Raw genomic sequence first — 21350 nt, forward strand, 5'->3', positions numbered from 1 at the left:
ATGCAATAGAACTAGTCCACAACCCATCTACGCCGGGCTTCCATACTACTTATTTCACTGTTCTGAAACCAGACAGTACCCTACGCCCTATTCTGGACCTTCGGGAACTCAACCACCATGTTACCTACAGGGGATTCAGAATGATCACCATCGCTACCATCTTGACCCTTCAAAAAGGGGCCTGGTTCGTCTTGATAGACCTAAAGGACACCTACTACCATCTGACTATACGGCCCCAACACTGTTGTTACCTCCGGTTCACTGTCCTCAGGAACACCTATCAATTCAAGACCCTTCTGTTTGGCTTGGCCTAGGCCCTGAGAGTCTTTACAAAATGCATGGCTACAATAGTCACCTTTCTCCAACAACTAGGAACCCAGGTCTTTCTGTACCTAGGTGACTGGCTCCTCATGGCGAACACCCCCAGGACCTCCTACTCTCCTTACAATCGACCATTACTCTCTTAACCATGTTAGGCCTTCACATAAATTATTCAAAAGCAAAACTCACTCCAACGAGATGCATAGAGTTCTTGGGACTCCTTTTCGACTCAACCCGAGCAAAGCTGTACCTCCCAGATCACAGGATACAGGCTATCCTCTCCTTAGTGACAGAAGTAAGTTTTCGCCCATACCACATGGCTCGAACAATCCAACAGCTCCTAGGTTACATGGCTTCCACAACCCATGTCCTCCCTCATGCTCAACTCTGATCCAGGACCCTACAACAATGGTTCCTCCATAACTTCCAACCTCAAACAGACTCTCAATCCTGTCATCTACGCATACCTACACACGTACGCCGCTCACTTCGTTGGTGGGTAGACCTGAAAAACTTGATTGTAGGCTCCCTATTCCACCCACAGCTACAGTACCTCAATTCGTCATCACCACTGGTGCCTCTGAGACGGGCTGGTGAGCACACATTCTAGATCTTCACCTACACGGTATATGGTCCAGGACCGAAGCCTCTTGTTATATCAACTTCCTAGAACTCTTAGCTATCTTCAAGGCCCTGAAGGGTTTTCTCCCCCTCATCGCTCGTTCTACTGTAACAATTCAGACAGACAATACTACGGCAAAAGCCCATCTAAACAGACAGGGTGGTACTTTCTCCCCTACTCCTCCACCTCTCATTAAACTCAGGCTATGGTGCATCCAACACGCCATCACTCCGACAGCTGTCCACATCCAGGGCAAGTCCAATATACAGGCAGATGCCCTCAGCAGAACAGGCTGCATCTCCCACGAATGGCAGATGGACCGAGCAACACTAAAATCTCTCTTCTGCCTTTGGGTCACACCCACAATAGACCTGTTCATGTCCCAACACAACATTCAATGCCGACAATACTGCTCCAGAGCAGGAATAGGTCATCGCTCCCTCGGCAGTGCCTTCGCTATGCCCTGGACAGGCCTTTCAGCGTACCTCTTCCCACCCATACCTCTGATACCCAGGATCCTACTAAAAATTCTTCAAGACTGGCCAGAGTGCATTCTCATCACTGCCTGGTGGCCCAGAGGGACCTGGTTCCCTCGCCTCTTCCATCTCTCCAACAGTCTTTACAAGCAACTCCCGGAAATCCCTCACTTTCTCACCCAGTGATCCGGCCGTCTTCTTCATCCGGATGTCCTTCAACTCTGCCTCACAGCTTGGTGGATCAGACCTCCTTCCCACAGGAACTCCAGCGGATCGTCTCTGCGGCCCACAAACCAACTATAAGATCCTATCATCACAAGTGGGACCTCTTCCTTAGATTTCTAACTTCCAAAGAAGTTTCTCCTGAGGCCATTTCTACTCAACATGTCTGTGATTACCTCCTCACACTTAAAGAATCTGGCTTAAAGATGTCTTCCTTTAGGGTCCACTTAGCCGCCATCGTTGCCCATTCCCTGCCTCGCTCACACTCCTGGTTTGGAGACTCTATTGTCAAGAACTTCTTAAAGGGACTATCCAACTTATACCCTGATGCTCCCATCATGGCCCCTGCTTGGGATCTCCCTCACCTGCCTGATGAGGCCTCCCTTTGAACCTCTGGCCTCCACTTCTTTAGACTTACTCTCTTGTAAGGTTGCCTTCCTCATCGCTATAACCTCTGCAAGACGTGTTAGCGAGCTCAGGACTCTCAGAATAGACTCGCCTTATCTGATATTCCACAAAGACAAGGTGGTTCTTCGCACAGACATTTCATTTTTACCTAAGGTGGTTTCCTCTTTTCACCGCTCCCAACCACTTACCTTGCAAGTGTTCTTCCCCAATCCTTTGGACGATGTCCAACACTGTCTCCGTACCCTTGATGTTCACCGGGCACTAGCATACTATGTTCACTGGACTGCTGACTGGTGTACCTCCCAGTCCCTTTTTCTCATGTACTCAGGACCCAATAGGGGTTCTCAGGCCTCTCCTCAAACCATCTCTTCTTGGGTCATTAGGGCAATCACCTTTTGCTACCAGATTATGAAAAGACCCCTTCCGTCCACAATTAAGGCAAATTCCACACGGGCCATGGCACTCTCTACAGCCTTTGATAGAGCAGTGCCACCTGATGTTATCTGCCAGGCCTCCACGTGGGTGTCTTCTCACGCCTTTATGCAACACTATGCCTTGGATGTTCGTGCCCACTAAGATGCTGCCTTCGGCAGGGCCGTGTTACACTCACGCTTTGCCTAATTCCCACTTCCAGGTAAGATTGCCACAGGGTACAGCTTGCTATGCGCCCATTCATGTGCAGCACAGAGACTACGTTGAAGAACGACAGGTTGCTTACCTGCAACTTGGGTTCTTCTAGTGGTCATCTGTGCTCTTACATGCCCACCCATCCTCCCCTCTTTAGTCTTTTTCAGATAGCGGACTCAGAGACTGAGGAGGCAATCGGACACAGCCGCATATCGCCAGAGGGGGCGGGGCTACCGCCAGAATTCTGGAGAGAAAATTTAACTTGGAAAAACTCCAAGGTCTCTGTGCAGGTGCAAAGCCCATTTGTGTGGAGCACAGATGACCACTAGACGAACCCAAGTTGCAGGAGTTACCCAAGTTACTAGAAGTTACCCAAGTTACCTGTCGTTCAGGTCTACCTGTAGAACAGCTGGGAAACTTAGCTGAGGAAATAACTGAAGGCAAATAACAGGAAGAATAAGCCAGCCAGCCTGCAGTCCCTCCTTTCCTGTCAGTATGATTTCAAGTCCTTCTAGTTTTGTCTGTCAGGAGGGATTCTTCAAAGTTTTTAACAGTGTATTGGACTGCTTTTCATGTGGTAAACATAACGTGTAGCCCAGCATGAATGCTTCAAGTATTGCTTTACAAAAACTACTTGTTCTTGTTCTCAGTTTTTTTGTTTTGCTTTGTACATTTTAAAAACTTATTGATATTGCATTTATACAAAATATAAATATATGAGGCATACTCCTTCCTGAATCTGTCCACCTAAAACCATCTTGTTGTCATAATTCATTTGAGTGCAAGATCACCTAGCACTATGTTGTTTGTGTATAACAAAGGGCCAGTTCAAACCATTTGACTGGCAGCACATGTGAGGAATGGGGCGTGCCAAGAGCACAAATCCAAATGCCCTTGTGACGCATCCCTTGATAGCGTGGGGGGGGGGCTCATGACCCCTAAACATGCCTCGTCCTCATGATGCCTAAACACACGCTCCAAGTAGTGTGTGTTTGGGGGACATTCAATGCACAGCAAACCCACCCACCCTGCATTCTATCAAGGGAATGACCAGGAGGGCACTGGAACATCCATAGAGGATGCTCCAACAGGTGCACTCTTAGCATGCTCCCTTTTTCATATGCTGTATTGTTTGTGTGTAACAAAATTGGAAGGGATAATTACCGTATGGTGCTCATAGCTTTTATTGTGATCTCCAGGCCAAATTGTAAAATAAATTGCATGCACACACCTGTTCCAATCCCTCATTTATTGTGAAAGGTGAATAAATCCCTTCAAGATCAGACTCTGAGCCAAACAACACATGAAGATCAATCCCAGCCTTCCCTAAATTTTCAATCATTGTTGCAATGTTTATTATTTCTATCTAGGTCTAACTACATTTCTGCTCCAAAAATATGTTAGGCTTAATTTTGTTTAAATAAAGAGTGCAACGATTACCCAGGCATCATGTTAGAAGCTCATTTGGAAGACACAGCTTTGATTCTTCTCACTTTCCTACTTTCCATAAATCCTTTCTTTATTTAAAATAATTGGCCTTTTTGGGATAAGTGCTGCCAGCTGTTCTTAGAGAATGGAAACAATGTTTGGGATTTTGATACTTCAGAGAGCAGCAAAAGAAAGATGCTATTGAACAACAAAATACCTGCCAAAATCCTTGTAACAGTCACAAAATAAGAAAAAAAAATGTTTATCTTTAAATATAATGTCCTGCAATTTTACTTTAAAAAAAAAAATCTTAAAAGGTGACTTGCAATTTCAAATTTAAAACAACAAATTAAAAGAAGTGGCAGAAATGGTGAGAACTCAGCATTCTGTATTGGGTTTTATTATGAACATATTGATGCTTTTGAAATAGACTATTGTGCTGTAAAACAGTTTTGCTTCTGCAACATGGATGACTATCAAAGCTCAAGATTGCTGTTTAGACTGAAATTCTCCTTCCAGTTTAAAGAATTTTAAGGCTGCAACATGTAGCTTTTGCTCCTGGCAAAAAAGCACTTAAGGTTGAGGACAAAAAGAAAATGACCATCTCCACCAGATCCAATATAGGAGAAATGTACTAAGACCATATTCATATAAAATATGTACAGAGCAGGAATTTGGTAAGGTTGATCTGAGAAGGAGTAGGCATGGCTTGCTTTCATGTGTCTTGGTCATAGCTGTCAGTTGACTCCTACAGGCCTGAAATATACAGGTGAAACTTGGAAAATTAGAATATCGTACAAAAGTCCATTAATTTCAGTAATGCAAATTAAAAGGTGAAACTGATATATGAGACAGACGCATTACATGCAAAGCGAGATAAGTCAAGCCTTAATTTGTTATAATTGTGATGATCATGGCATACAGCTCATGAAAACCCCAAATCCTCAATCCCAGAAAATTAGAATATTACATGAAACCAATAAGACAAGGATTGAAGAATAGAACAATATCGGACCTCTGAAAAGTATAAGCATGCATATGTATTCAGTACTTGGTTTGGGCCCCTTTTGCAGCAATTACTGCCTCAATGCAGCGTGGCATGGATGCTATCAGCCTGTGGCACTGATGAGGTATTATGGAAGACCAGGATGCTTCATTAGCAGCCTTCAGCAATTCTGCATTGTTTGGTCTCATGTCTCTCATCCTTCTCTTGGCAATGCCCCATAGATTCTCTATGGGGTCAGGTCAGGCGAGTTTGCTGGCCAATCAAGCACAGTACACTGTATACTTTTCAGAGGTCCGATATTGTTCTATTCTTCAATCCTTGTCTTATTGGTTCCATGTAATATTCTAATTTTCTGAGACTGTGGATTTGGGGTTTTCATGAGCTGTACGCCATGATCATCACAATTATAACAAATTAAGGCTTGACTTATCTCGCTTTGCATGTAATGCATCTGTCTCATATATTGGTTTCACCTTTTAATTTGCATTACTGAAATTAATGGACTTTTGTACGATATTCTAATTTTCCGAGTTTCACCTGTAATAGTCATTGGCTCTAGCAGGATTTCAGTTGACTACCAGCATTTCTGTACCTGCCCTTTGATGCAACAATAATTGTACCTATATAAGCAGCTCTGTGCACTAATCACAGTTATGTGGATCCATAGGATTAGAGTACTGATTGATGGAATGGAAGTAAGCCCTACAGTTAGCTAAAACAGCCATTTTATAATTATATGTATAACTTAAGAGCTTTACAACCAAATGTGTGATGGAGAAGACAGCTGGCTCTTGCTGGTAAAGCACTTGCACTTCTGGAGGATTTAGCGTACTTAACATAAGAACAAATGCAATATCTTGAAAATGGTTCCTTTCCTAAGTGAAGCAATGAATCTGAAGTTCTGATGGCTTGTCTTTGACCTTGACTATACTATTTTTTTTTTTAGCAGGGAGCTCATAATTATTTTCTGTTGGATATTCCTGTCGCTCAAGAACAGCTATGCCACTATCGGAATGCAGCAGAAACAGCCAGCAGTGAACTTGCAGCACTCCTGGTGAAGTATGAATGTGCCCAAGCAGAGGTAGGTTTTGGGACAGGCATGCTTGAAATTGTGAACCCACTAGAAGAATCTAGCTACATTTACCAGGTGCCACATGCTGTAAAAACTCAATTAAGAACTCATTTATGCCACTGATACATGCATTGTAGTCTTGGCTACTGTGTTCTGCTTGTGTCCAGAGGTGTCCTTAGCCTTGCTTTTCTTTTGTAAGCCACTCATGTCTCCCTGCACACAGTTAGGCTCCCTGTCCTCTTGAAGTGAATTACATGTAAGCAGCATAACTGTGTGCAGCTTTGCTGCTTCTCTTTTATCTCTGTTGGCTACAGACCTTATCCATGCGCAGCTTTTAGTTTTCTTTATACTCGCCCCTTTAAATCTCTCTGTCACTGTTTGCTGTCACACATCCCTATGTTTTCAGTAAATTTGCTTGCCTCTTTCTTTCAGTGGCTTTCAGCACCACCTCCTATACAACTGGTCTAAATATTTTAAGTATATATATCAAGCTTTCACCTGCACTTACAGGTTAGCCTCTACTATGAGCTTTCCCAGACAGTAGTCTTTACAATGGGTTTTCTGTGAGGCTTTACTGCGAGTTCGAAGTTGCCCCAAAAAACCGACTCAAAAAGTAGATTTTTAAAATCCCGGATATAAATTGGGCTACACTTTAATGCATGATGAAAAACCCAAATTGTGTGTGCAGTGCTCCCTGATAGCTTGCAGGGACTTCGGGGTAAATTTGGCTGATATATGAATGCATACCTCCATTCCAGAGGCAATGTGAACTAAAAGCTGGGTGTTGTCAGGAGTGCCCACTAGCAGATGTATGCATTCACAGAGCTTGCATTTGAGAAACCAAAATTGGGTTATTAGTTGCCCCCAAGGTCATGACAGTTCATTAATTATTTTTTTAATTTAAAGCTGAGTCAGACTTGTTTGATTCTATGGATTTCGCAATAAACACATTGGTAGAGTTAAATGTTTAACGTTAGCAGTTTTTTGCATCCATGGCTTAGTGCCATCTTAGGATTAATGAGGTTTCTGATTTGGCAGTGTCTAACCAGTCACAGCAATGGAATGCACCGGCACAGTAAGCAAGCAGGTTTCAGAAACTTCCTTTCAAGCAGGAAACTTTGGTACAACAGTATCACAGTGCACAAATACGCATGTGTGCAGTGTTTACTATATTTTGTAAATATAGGATCAGTTTTTAGCCTTTGAAGATCGTATATGTGGACTGGTCCTTCCTTCTTTTGTTTAGCATTGGTGTGTTATTGGTGTGTATTACATTGGTGTGTATTACTTCAACAGTGATCCTTCTGCTACATACTTCAGTGTTTTCCATCATGGACAAATATTAGAATTTACTTGTTTAAGTAGAACTCACAACTGTTGTACCAATCAAATTGCAATTGTGGGTTACAGACTGGTAAAATTAATATGGCTCAAGGAAAGAATTCTCGGGCATTCTTTCTGTGTGTACACAGTGTTAAACTGTGTTAAAAGTGTGCTTTTTAAAGTGTGTCTCAACAGTGTGTTGTGTTAAAGTGTGCTTTAACTTTTAATATTGCAGTAAAAACAAGTACATTAAACTGCTGTTTCCTTTGACTTGTTCTTCTATTGTAAGTGTAGTTTTCTTTAAAGTTGTATAGTTTGCTTGTCTTTTAATTCACTGCATGAATCATACATTGTGAATCATGAACATATTTATTGTTGCCAGATTTCTGATCATTTAATTAACTTTTGAGTCAAATGTAATTTTTCTTTTTTCATTGCATCTTGTTAGCATGTAAGCATGATTGGTTCCCATAATTTTAAAGAGAAAATGTAACACTTCATCATAAGGTGAACATTTGTTATAATGTTTGAAGCTATTCAGGCTTCTGTATTCACCCATGCTGTTAAATTCTGTAAATAGTACTTATATTTTATTTATTACAGATTAAAAATTAACTGATGAAATGCTGCAGTGCATGTGGTCCTATCTATAACAGATAAATTCTTGCTTTTGATGTCTGCTTTTATCAAAAAGTTTTACTTTTTGTGGACAGTTTGACTTTTAGCAAAATATCCAGTGCATTGATAATGACCCAAGCCTAGAGATGCATGTGGAGAATCTTATATTCCTGTTTGAAACCACTTTTCTGAACTGGAATGACTTTGACACTGGGTATCGATTTTATTGTTGTTGCTTTATTTTTAATCTTTTTTTTTTCTTGAGCCAGCCCTGACCTATGTCTTTGGCCCTGATTCAGAGGCTCTGTTTAGGAGCAGATAGAGCCTTGCAGTCTGACAGCATGGCTTTTTATTGATTCCCCCTTGCAGAATCCCAGTTTAGTATAAACTAGAGCCTCTACTTAGAACATTAAAGATTCAGAAGAGCAAATATATCCAGACAGTTCACTGAAATGAAGAAAAGGGGTTTCTATTCAATAGGACTAATGCGGCAATCCAAAGCCTGCTGATAGGGAGTTAATTTTGAATAAACATGGTTAGAATTGGCCTGCAATTTAGGTTAAGTCCTGCTGATCTGGTTCGTGATTTTTGCAGTGAAATGCAATCACACATAGGAAAGTACTGAACAACTGCTAAGATACTTCCAACTATCTGCAAATGTTTGAGATAATTTTTAAAAAATCACATACTTGTATTTGAACCTATAGATTCTATGCCAATATTTTAAAAAGTCTCAGACAGGAGTCTGAGAATCCCCTTTAAATAGAGATGCTAAAGAGGTTGGAATGTTATACTTACAATGTAAGTTGTCTGCTAGGAATCTATAGTCCCTCTCTTTTCATACTTGAAAATATTTAAAATATGTCTTTTGTTGAATCTTTTTCTCATTTCCCCATTCTACATTTCTTGATCTATTTCATGTTATAGCTTCTAGATCTTAAATCAAAGCTAGCCTCTAAAGAAGTGTCTATTCAGGAGCTGAAAGCTGAAGTGGAGAGCCATAAGGAGAACAATGCCAGGCAATCTTCTCTACTCTTCTCTATACAAAGTAGACTCCAGGAGATTGAGAAGGAATCTGGTACAATTGCCATTTCTAAAAAACAAGCAGATCTAAAGGCACAGACTGTGCTCCAGGAGAATTTGGAACTGAAGGAGAAAATCCATGAACAGGAAAGACAAATCAGGTAATGACGTCAGATAAACTGACATCTTCATTTATATTAATTTCCATAGAGCAATGTAAAACCCTGTATCTGTTATGCTTGTTAAAAAGAGAGGAGTTAGTGCTCAAATAATTAAACTCTCTTTCATAGGAAATATGTCAAAACTACCTTTCAGTCTCTTCAGTCAAGATGAAAAGAGTCTAAGGTCATTCACACAACAGAAATCCCTGGTAGCGAGGGAGGACTGAGGGGAAGGCAGGTACACCCACCTTCCCCCACGCGATCATCTTGATCCTGACGCCATGCTGGCACACACAAGATCACTGCTGCAGCAAGCTGCAAAGCATTCTGGAGGCTGTGGAAATGCTGCCCGGCCTCCAGAAATTCCACAATGGAGAGGATCCTTGCGTGGTGCATTGAGGGATTCCCCCTCAAGCCGGGCACTCTAGGCGCCTGGCTCTGTGTCTGCTCAGGCTGCAATCCGCACAAGCAGAGACACGGCCACGATCCACAGTAGAAGGGCTCCCTCGCACCCTACTATCTGGGTAATAGCCCAGGGGGAATTCCTGGTCTACCTGGTGGGGCAGCACTGGGATCGGCCACAATCCCGGCTCTTCACACGAGCAGCCCTACACTGGTGCAAGCCTGGGCGGGGCTGCTCGGGTGAAGAGGAGTAAGAGTAGGGGTAGTAGGGTGAACAGTTGTGGTTACTTGGGTTTATAGTTGTGTCAGGTTTTCAGAGAACTGTTTGAGGACTCAATCACCACCACCCCCGTCTCTCCCATAGAGTACTGCTGGGTGTATCTGAGGAGGGGATCTCATTTTTTTATCTCAAGTGCTACATTTTATATCGTGAAAAAGTCTTTATAAATCCACTGTGAATTGTGTCATGGATCCCTGTTGAGTATAATTTGTGACTTGACTGCTGGTGGAGAGCAATTTTTGTTTCATTTTAGGTTTTTGATTGGTTGGTTGGTTTTTACTTGCTTGGACCTTTTGAGCTCCCTAGTTTTCAATTCACATGGGAATGTGCACATTTCGTGACACTGAAAAATGGCAATTGTAAACTTCTAAGTATGGCAGAAATAGTACAGAGACACTGGAAGTGGGACCCTCTTGCATACCATTTCAGCAGGAAAGGCTATAGAAGGCTTTGTTTATATTGGAAATGGAAAAAAGGAACTACTTCAAATGCCTATGAAATGGAATTGTTAATGTTGGTTATTTCAGTGCTAACTGGGTTGTGGTGAATAATTAATTGTTGGAATAATCATTATCAATGTTAGTTGGCCATTTTTTTTAACATTCTAAGAAACAAAATATATATTGTATTGAGTGGTTAGTATTAATTATTGAAGTAATTCTGAACAACGGAAATTTTAAAAATGGCAGAAAGCAGTAGGGCAAAAGGGGGCAAACATTTTCTGAAACCCACCCACTTGCTTATTTGGCTTCTGCCGATTATATGCAGACATGAATCGTTGCTGATGAAATTGTTCATTTGGATTATTAAATTGTCATTTAACAAATTGTTATTTGTTCATTATTACAGAATAGCTTAAAGAGTCATCAGAACAAACCTTAACCGATCATAAAGAAATGCTTTACTGTAGAGAAAAAAGAAGAAAGAAATCTTGATCCTAGGATAGTTATGACAGAAAATCCTCCTTCAAGTGTGTCCATTCTATATTATGTGTTTATTTTTGTATCCTATTAGAAAATACTTGAGTGAGTCTGAAGAAAGCCAGATCCAAGCCTCTAAGGCCAACAGGGAACATGGTGAATTCATTGCACGCCTTTGTCATTTCTGTGATGTTGTCATCAAAGGAAAAGAAGAGTCCCAGGAACTTCTGTTTTCAAAGGTTCCTTATTTATAAAATGTTATGAGACTTTTCATATGTGTGTATGTCTAATGCACTGAATGAACAAATAAATTTATTGATTAGTCAGATTGACTAATCCGACTAATCAATAAAATAAGTATATTGATTAGTCTATGGTTTTGGCCATATCAAAACCATTTTAAGAACCCATTAAAAGATCACTAACAAAGAATAAACAAGATTAAAACAGAAGAATCCATTAAAATAGCAATATAATAAAAATGTAAAAGATTAAAACAAAATTTTAACAATAAGAACAGTAGTTTTAAAAATATTTAAAACATGTATATGTGTCTAATGCAGATGCGACTTTAGAATTCTTACTGTGTCCTACACAGATGGTTGAAGAGTCAAATAAAAGTGTGGTATATACAGTTTTGCAGAAAAAGAGAGGTCTTGTGGTGGGGGGAAATGTCTAAAATCACAAATATTTATTCTCCATCCCTATTACACAGTTCACCATTGGCCTCAAGGCAGCTAATAACATTACACAATATAATAATTTTATGTTGTGGTGTTATTACCCTAACAATGTAAGATTACACTATATGATGTGTTATAAAACTTAAGACAGACAATAAAACCAACAAAAAGCAAGCGCATCACATCGCAGAGGCCCCCCACAAGTCATGACTCAAAGGCTAGACAGTATAATTAGATATCTGGCCTCGCCCCACTGGTTCTGCTGGATGATTACAAGACCAGATGGAAAAGTGCAATTGACAGGAAATTAAGCTGGTTGGGGTTTTCACTTCTGGCAATAAGGGAGTTAGGGTTTACCAAGGCCAGAGATATTATAAACCAGCGTATAAGTGACACAGCCAGACAGAGCGATATCAGTAAAGTGGGGTATGGAGTACGGATGGGAACCCAAATAAATAGACAATGTTTGGCACTATACTTACAAAAGGTAACTTATGTGTTGCATCGTAGGGCCTTAACAGCGGCTAGGCTGAATGTGTTGCAGTCGGCGGTGATGGAAGGGCGATTTCATAAGGTTCCCTATAACCAGAGATTATGTCCATGTTTGGCAGGAGAAGTGGAATCTACCAAGCATATATTGTTGAAATGTAGTTTCTATAGGGATCTCAGAGAAGAGTTAATTACCCCTGTATTAAGTCAGTGTGGGTCAGCTTCAGAGCAAGTGAAAGTAGATTTTTTATTGGCGGATTTGAACGATTCTATTTCCTTGAGAGTTGCAAAGTTCTAGTCATGTGCATGGACCGGTTCGGAGGCCATTCTAAAGGCCTCCAGACCGGTCCGGACACGGGGTGGTTTTGGTTCGGGAGGATGGGGTGGGGGGTTCCAATAAGGAATGGGGGGGCGTTACTCACCCCGGAGACAGCCACGCCGTATTTCATTGAGCAATCGGGCGGCAGGATATCTCCCTGCCGCTCGCTTCATTCCCCGCTTGGCGGCTCCGTCCTCCTTATGTATTCAGAATCGGGCGGCAGGTTGGGCGGCAGGAGAACTCCCTGCCGTCCCCTTTGGCGGTCTGGCTGCAAATGCCTTCTTAGAAGCCATTTGCAGCCAGACCGGCAAAGGGGAAGGGGACGGCAGGGAGTTCTCCTGCCACCCTCTTGCAATGGGAGGGGATTTCTCAAGAAGGGGGCGGCAGGGGTCTTCTTGGGGGTGGCCGCCAGCCGAGCGGGGCTTTGAAGGGGGCGGCAGTGAGATATCCTGCCGCCCGATTCTGAATACATAAGGAGGACGGAGCCGCGCCGAGCGGGGAATGAAGCGGGCGGCAGGGAGATATCCTGCCGCCCGATTGCTCAATGAAATACGGCGTGGTTGTCTCCGGGGTGAGTAACGCCCCCCCTATTCCTTATTGGAACCCCCCACCCCAGTGCTGGACTGCAGCTCCGCGGTTCCGTGCACACCCCTACAAAGTTCTGTTTATAGCAGGCAAACTACGGCAGAGGAGGGTTGAAAGGAGTGATGCAGGGTTTGAGTAGCAGAAATTTGGTGAAGGTTTACTGTATTAGTATTTGTTTTCTTTTTGTTGTATTATTATCTGCTTTTACTCTCTAACCTGATTGTATTATTCTGAAGTTTTGTTTTATTTGGCTGTAATAAAGTGGATGGATGGATATCTGGAGCTTTCTTAAAAACCAGCAGGGTGGGGACATTGCAAACCCCCTGCAATAAGGAATTCCAGATCTAATTTCTCATTCTCATTTGCTGTGAGATCCAAGGAGTTATCCAAGGAGAAGCATTGAGTTAACACAAGATGTAGAAAGGGAGCCATAGTATCTGGTATCCCAACAGAGGCAAGGTTTAGTAGCTTTGCAATCTCTAGCTGACTTGACCTGGGTGTGTGAGTTATCTACTCTCCATTGTTTCTTCTTGAATACCAGACATGTCCAAAGGCAAGAGCTGTCTTCTTTTATGACTATCCCAAGATAATATCTAGACCCTCTTCATTAAATTAAAACCCTTCCTTTATGGGTTTATCACAACTAATAGGGAGTCTTAGTCCCAGGAGACCACAGCACACTGGAGGTGACTGTGATGCTACATTCCCATAACAGACAACCCTGGTTACTGTTTTGTTCCAAAACCCATAAATGTTGATGAAGTGAAGGGCTATGTAAGATACAGGATGAGACAGTGCTGATTTCCCAGTAATAGCATATTATACATTCAAGCATCCATAATTGCTGCAATACAACCTCCTTCCCACCTCTAAATAAGGTGTAGTTAATAAGTAGTACTGTATTAACTGTAATGAGATAGCTGTGGAGTAAATGTTATATGGTCCACAATCTGTGTGTTTAATCCCAAGTTGTAATATAGTAAGGTCGTTCACATGACCCAAATCCCTGGTAGCTAGGGAAGGCTGTGGGGTGGGGAGTATACCTACCTTCCCCCCCCCCAAATCTACTGGAACGCCATGCCACTGCACACATGCCGCTTCAGTGAGCTGTGCACATTCTGGAGGCTGGGGAAATGCTGCCCAACCTCCAGAAATCCCACAATGCACCACACAAGGAGTGTGCTGCATTGGGGGATTCCCCCTCAAGCCAGGCACTCTAGGTACCCGGCTCTGTGTTTGCTAGGGCTGCAGGTAGCCCCAGCAGACACACGGACAGGATCCTCATTAGAAGGGCAAATTCCTGGGCTCCTTGGCAGGGCAGCGCCAGGATTGGCTACAATCCTGGTGCTTCACACAAACAGCCACAATGTGTGCTCAGCTTTCCTGTTAAAATAAATGGGACTGGGAAGTGCTTAACTGTGGCTGGATCATGACTTTTATTTGCTAAAACTAAAAGATATGCTAAACAAGAGCATTTAAACATATAAGATAAGATAGCTATGCTGCCAGAAAAAGATAATGTTGAAATAACCATTTTTAATTGGTTTAACTGATTATCTAATTTCTTTGCTTCCAGATCAGTGACATGCATAAAGAAAATACGGCCCTAAAGGCTCAGATTGCTACATTTGAAGCGACTATCCATATTCATGACATAGAGTCAAAAGCTAATAGAGAAACCATATTGAGGCTTGCTTCAGAACTGAACAAAGAGCAGAGCAAGACAGCAGCTTGCTCTCAAGACATGGAAGATCTAAGTGATGTATGTCCTTATAATATACCTGTCTTAAGGCTTCAGGTCTTTCTCTGAACAAATTCTTCTCCTGAAGAGAGTTTTATGCTTATTCCATTCAAGTATGTGTGTAAAGTAAAGTGTGCTGTCGAGTCGGTGTCGACTCCTGGTGGCCATGCGGTTTTCTCTGGTAGAATACAGGAGGAGTTTACCATTGCCATCTCCTGCACAGTATGAGATGATGCCTTTCGGCATCTTCCTATATCGCTGCTGCCCGATATAGGAGTTTCCCATAGTCTGGGAAACATAGCAGCGGGGATTCAAACCGGCAACCTCTGGCTTGCTAGTCAAGTCATTTCCCCACTGTGCCACTAGGTGGCTAAGTATGTGTGTGCATGTTGCTTATGCATGAAAAGAAGAGAGATTTGGGTTGCCAGACACTAACTGAGGTGACCAACATTTTACAGACAAAAGCCAAGAAACCAGAATGTGCAGCAGCAAAGAACTACAGGCTTAAGCAAACTCCTCCTCTCCCCTTCCTCTTGCAAAGACTTAGAGGTGGTGGTCTGACCTTTGCAAGGGCAAGGATGACAGTCTGCTGCCAGCCTCCTCTGCACCACCTGGGTCCCCTTTAATCCCGAAGGAGGCACAGTTGGTGGACGGTGGCCAAGGCAGGGGGAAAATGCCACCCAAATTCCTTGGGCCACCCCCCGCTTCCACTGCCTCTTACTGTTTACTGAGTGGTTTCCAATCCAAAAGCACAATGTTTACCTCTTTCCCCACTTTCTCTCCTCCTCTTCTAGGAAAGGATACCATTGTGTCATTATTTTGTTGTGGAACACAGTTTGCCTGTAGTTTCTCTGATTTTGGCAACACCTCCTCAGACCTTCTTGAGCTGAGCTTGAGCACACCTTGCCGCCGGTTCTTTGTATCACCTACTGCCCGCCTCATTGTGTAAGATTTCTAACATACCGTAGGTGTCTCTCTGCTCACACTCTCAGAACATCCAGGTTTTCAGTTTGGTGGTTTTTTTTTTTTAAGTTCAACCAATACTCCAGATTCCTGCACCAGTGGGAGGAGAATGGCTCTCCAGCAGCACAGAATTTAGAGGCCAAATTCTGCCTTGGCTAAATTTCACCATGGCCAAAGAGTCACATTTGCAACTCTGAAGCTTAATGTCTGGGCAGCTAGAGCCTCATTTGCAACTAGAAAATATGCTGGTTGGCCACCTTTGCTCAAGATACTTTTAAGTGCAAAACATTTCAACACTGCGATCACTTCACCTGGAGTTAGGTAAGAAAAACATGACTAGCACTGGAACCCACAGGCAAGAAATACTTTTCGTTTGAATAACTGAACACACTTGACTCTTTTTTAAAAAAAATACTGTTTTATTGATTTTCTTATGTTTTAATGACAAAAAACTAGAAACAAACTTCTCTGTACTGCACATGGAATCCCAGACAGGTTAGAGAGTGTTCTGTGACATGTGGCATATTGAGGCTATGTCCCCAACACTGCGGTCTTCTGTGGCACAAGGAGTCGTATATGAACCAGTTTGGCATAGATGGATTACTGCTTGAAGTGATCCTATGAGAGCCCACATATGGAAATGTTGCACCTGAATGAGTTAGCCTTATATAAAATATCTGTCTGCCTAAAAACAGAATTGGTGCCTTACTGAGATCGAAAATTAATAGTCCTTGCTTGCACAACTCCTTTGTAAGGATTTCTTACAATGCTACATCTAGATTGCTTCAGACAAGCCCATTGAAAATTAATAGTGGCAAATGCTGAAAAGCTTGTGATTGTTTAAGTTTCCACCTTAAGCAGAGGAGACAACCCACTTTTTAGTGTCAGTGTTAAAATTAAAAGTGAAAAGTATCTTGCCTCTTCAGCAGTGGATGCAGCTGTAGATAGGGACAGCCACCATTTTCCTGCCTCCAGTTTTCCTCTATTTTTTTTTAAAAGAGCTCTTTTTGGAGGAGCATCATTTTGGTTTTTTTAATTTGGATACAAAGATATATAAGATACTGAGGTGATTCTCATGACTGCCAAAAAGTGGGCTAAGGGAGCCTAGCCCACTTTTTGGTGGTCATGTGATGCAATGGGAGCTGCGTGGTTCCCGGCAGCAAGCCCTGCTAATTCCCCCACCCCTTAGCCCAGGTTAGCGGAGCAAGTGCTCCGCTAGCCCTGTGGTTTTTTTTGGTTGTGTGTTGCCACGGCGTAACTCCACGCTGCGGCAACACACAAGGAGACCCCCCAGGCAGGAGGATGCAAGCAGCCTCCGGGGCTCAGGGGTCTCTCCAGGATGCCCTGCGGGCTCATGCGGGGCATCCTGGAATTTCCGGAGGCCGCACAGCTCCTGATCCCCGCAGCCCCCGCTGGCTCCGTAACAGAGCTGGCAGTTGTGTGGGCGGCCGATCCGGCCGCCCAGGGCTTCCTGCCTGCCCGTCTGTGGGGAGAGCGGGCTAACCCCGCTCTCCCCGCAACCCCCCAGAGGCAAGTCTCATTGAGTCTCAGCTACAAAGGACAAGTATAGCCATTGGGGTTTACTTCAAAGCAATCTGCCACTTTATGGCTGTAAGATAAGGAAATGTGGTGGTCCACACAGACAATCCAATCACAATAATGGTCCTCAATGCAGCAAAAGATGCCTGAATCACTGTAGTTGATGGTTAAGCAAGCATTAAAAAAGAGTAAAGAAGGAAGATTGTGAAACATGCAGTGGAACTGGTCTGGGTCAAATTAAAATCTGATTTTATCTAATAGATTTGAAATAGGTTAGTGCTTTTTAAAAGGAATAAATTTGGCATGTGAATCTTGTTGAAAGCACTTCAGCAGCACTTAAGAATATAAAGTTAAATTTATGTTCATTGCAAAAAAAAAAAAAAAACCAAAAAACTTTAATTAAAAACTTGAGCTCTTCCAAACTTGCGTATAAAAGTATGCAGGGTTGTAAACAATGAAATCCCATCATTTTTACTTTTGAGAAGAAAGGTCTGCTTTGGGATTTAGGAATGCCAGCAAACATACATTCTGCCAAATCTAGCACAGTCATGACACAGATGGGATAATATCTGAGCTAATCTGAGTATAGACTACAAATTGGTGATGATTATATTTAGAGGGACAAAGATGTCCTTGTATGTGGTACTTGGTTAATCACTTGATTTAGGAAGTCATGGACTATATCCAGACTGGATTACTGCAATGCGCTCTATGTGGGCTGCCCTTGTGTGTAGTCCAGAAACTACAGCTGGTTCAGAATGCGGCAGCCAAGTTGGTCTATGTGTCATCTCAGAAAGACCACATTACTCCTGTACTGAAAGATCTACACTGGCTGCCGATAAGTTTCTGGGAAAGATACAAGGTGCTGGTTATAACCTATAAAGCCCTAAATGGCTTGGGCCCTGGGTATTTAAGAGAACATCTTCTTCATTATGAACCCCACCACCCATTGAGATCATCAGGAGAGGTCTGTCTGCAGTTGCCACTGGATCGTCTGGTGGCAACTCGGGGATGGGCCTTCTCTGCTGCTGCCCCAAAGTTTTGGAATGTGCTCCCTGCTGAAATAAGAGCCTCCCCATCTCTGACAACTTTTAAAAGAGCCCCTGGTGGCGCAGTGGTAAAACTGCCGCCCTGTAACCAGAAGGTTACAAGTTCGATCCTGACCAGGGGCTCAAGGTTGACTCAGCCTTCCATCCTTCCGAGGTCGGTAAAATGAGTACCCAGAATGTTGGGGGCAATATGCTAAAATCATTGTAAACCGCTTAGAGAGCTCCGGCTATAGAGCGGTATATAAATGTAAGTGCTATTGCTATTGCTATTGCTAAAAAGTCTTTAAAAATGCATCTATTTACCCAGGCTTTTAATTAAATATTGTTTTAACAACATTTTAATATGTTTTAGAATTTAAATTGTTGTAATGTTTCAACTTTTACTAGATCATTTATTTTGTTTTAACTACTGTTTTAAGTTTTCTGTTGTCATTTATTTTAACTAAAGTTTTAACTTTCTTTGCTTGTTGTAAACTGCCCAGAGACGTGACTTTTGGGTGGTATAAAAATATATTGAATGAATGAATGTTTAGAGCATAACTTGGATTAAAGGAAGAAAGCTGCTATTGGGAGTGGGGAGAGATTAAACTAGTCCTTTCCAGATCCCATGTACAGTTCTGTTGCTCAGCTCGAGACCAGAAAAATGGGCAGAATAGATATTGCACGTTTACTGCAACTGTGGTGCACTTAGGATTTTTTAAAAGTCAGGGATAGCCTTTCAAATGATCTGTTTTATATCCATACAGTAGCATGTCTGCCAAAGCATGTTCTGGTGCCAGATGGATAAAGCCACATGGAAAATATGTGATTTAGTCCACAAATACTAACATTTTCTTTTAGTTTTGTCCTGCCATTAACATATATGAGATTCTAGAAACATGAAGAGATCTTGCTATATCATGTTCCAAACACATGCATTTAAAACACACAACTGTTATTGCTAACCATTTGTGTGTCTATTCCCAGTTCCATTGGCCAATGAATCATCGTCATGGGAGTTGGGGAGAGCACTCTTGGTCATGGGCAGACATACATAATAGTGAACTGAGCCAATTGTTGAACCTTTCCAGATGTTATAAGTAACCCAGATAGACTGCATGGCAGTAAATGGAACAGCCAGGCAGTGCTGCCACTTTTATGGAAATGCTACTTAACAGCCATAGCTTTACTCTAATAAATAGTTATTCCTGTTCCCAACTAGTATGACTATTGTAGGCCCTCTGTTGTGTGGGAAAGTGGTTGTGCTATGGGCACTTGCTGGGTTGTGGCTGTGACATCGCATGACTAAACAAGGGAAATGAAAGCCAATCTCTCTTTCCACCAAATGAGGCAGAGCTAGGCTTCATGCTGTGAGATCAATTTATAGTTGAGATCTCCCTGTTTTTAAATACATCAATAAGTAGATGGTAAAAAATAAAACAAAAATGTAATAATGATTATATTCCAGTGTGGGAATATTAAAGAGCGAGAGAGATAAAAGGAGTACAGGAATATATTGCAATGTATTAATAAATATTAATGTATTATTGTTTTCTCTGTGTAAACTATGTGGTGCTGCCTCTGTACGTAGTTCAGAAACTTCAGTTAGTTCGAAATGTGGCAGCCAGACTGGTCTCTGGAATAACTCTGAGAGACCATATTATGCCTGTTTTAAAACAGTTGCACTGGCTACTGATTTATTTCCGGGCAAAATACAAAGTGCTGCTTATTGCCTTTAAAGCCCTGAATGGCTTGGGTCCAGGCTACCTTAGAGAGTACCTTCTTCTGTATTATCCCCATTGCATGTTGAGGTCATCTGGAGAGGTCTGTCTCCAGTTACCACCAGCACGTCTAGTGGCAACTCAGAGCCGAGCCTTATCTGTAGCTGCTCCTGGCCAATGGAATGCACTCCCAGCAGATATCCGTAATTTAGGCTTGTTGTTGGCCTTTAAGAGAGCCCTAAAGACTTCCTGGTTTGGCCTGGCCTTCCAAGGTTTTTATATTGTTTTAAAATATTTTAATTGGTTTTAAATGGTTCTGAACTGTTTTTAAATTGTTTTTATATTTTTTTAACAGTGTGTTTAAAATTGTGTTGTTTTTATGTTTTTAAACTTGTTGTGCACCGCCCAGAGCCTTTGGACGGGGCTGTCTAGAAATGTAATAAATAATAAACAACAAAACAATAAAACAACCAAGAAATTTAAAAACAAAACATAAAAAAGTTCAAATTAAAATAATTATCCATAAAAACTGCTAAATAGCTAAAAGAAGTATTTCATGGGTTAGTTCAGATATAAAGCCAACTATTGTTTGGTGCTAGATGAAGAAGCTCTGTGTCTGATCAGTCCTCCATCCCTCAAACACTGTGATTATCCCTTTCAACTGAATGGCAAAGCATAGTTTGCCATTCCCTCCAAACCAGGCAACCATTGGTTTGTGCAAACCATAGTTTATCCACTAGCCAGGATTCCAAGCCAAAGTTTGAACTGGGTTTTCAACCTTGATTTGTGGCCAAGCTATGGTTTGTGCAAACTGTAGTTTGCCCAGTTTGGATATACTGTAATGGAAAACTATGATTTCCAACTAAATCCAAAGGGAGAGAGGAAATCAGAACACACACGGAAAAGCAGAGAAGCCATGCAAGCACCAGAACCTATTCATGTAGCACCATTCATGATTTGGTGTTATGTCTGAAGTGATCCATAGTATTTTGCTCTTTCTGGTTCACTGCCTGCCTGCCTGGGCCTCAGAGCTATGTACTTGTGTGGTTCTGTGTGCATCTGACTGTAAATAATTAATCTGGATAATAAGCAGAAAACTTATGCCAGACAAAATGAACATATTGCTTGTTATGCAGAGACTGTTATCTGAGTTATAATTAATAGACAATGCTACCAAAAAAAGCACCCACATTCCAATGAAGTTAGCTGAAGTTTGAAATTAATGGCAAGAAACTTAATCTGCAGCATTACATGGGCTAGGATTAGACGGCTGGGATGGATGGAGATAATGCATTATGTCTTCCAAGAATTTTGTGTATGTGATTTTTGCTGTAAAATGTTTACATATATATGTCAAGCTATACTCTGCAGAA

General features: G+C 42.0%; 1 protein-coding gene across 2 annotated transcripts in view; it reads left to right on the forward strand.

The window, feature by feature from the left end:
- The window catches only part of CCDC170 (coiled-coil domain containing 170), a 91816-nt gene that overhangs the window by 29284 nt on the left and 41182 nt on the right, over positions 1-21350 (forward strand). For both annotated transcript variants that reach the window (XM_053292660.1, XM_053292650.1), the window contains exons 4-7: positions 6057-6191; positions 9051-9307; positions 11004-11148; positions 14562-14747. In XM_053292660.1, the coding sequence (XP_053148635.1) occupies positions 6057-6191; positions 9051-9307; positions 11004-11148; positions 14562-14747 (723 nt within the window). The remainder of the gene's footprint in view (positions 1-6056; positions 6192-9050; positions 9308-11003; positions 11149-14561; positions 14748-21350) is intronic.

The sequence above is a fragment of the Hemicordylus capensis genome, chromosome 1, assembly GCF_027244095.1.
Source record: "Hemicordylus capensis ecotype Gifberg chromosome 1, rHemCap1.1.pri, whole genome shotgun sequence".
Lineage (NCBI taxonomy): Eukaryota > Metazoa > Chordata > Lepidosauria > Squamata > Cordylidae > Hemicordylus > Hemicordylus capensis.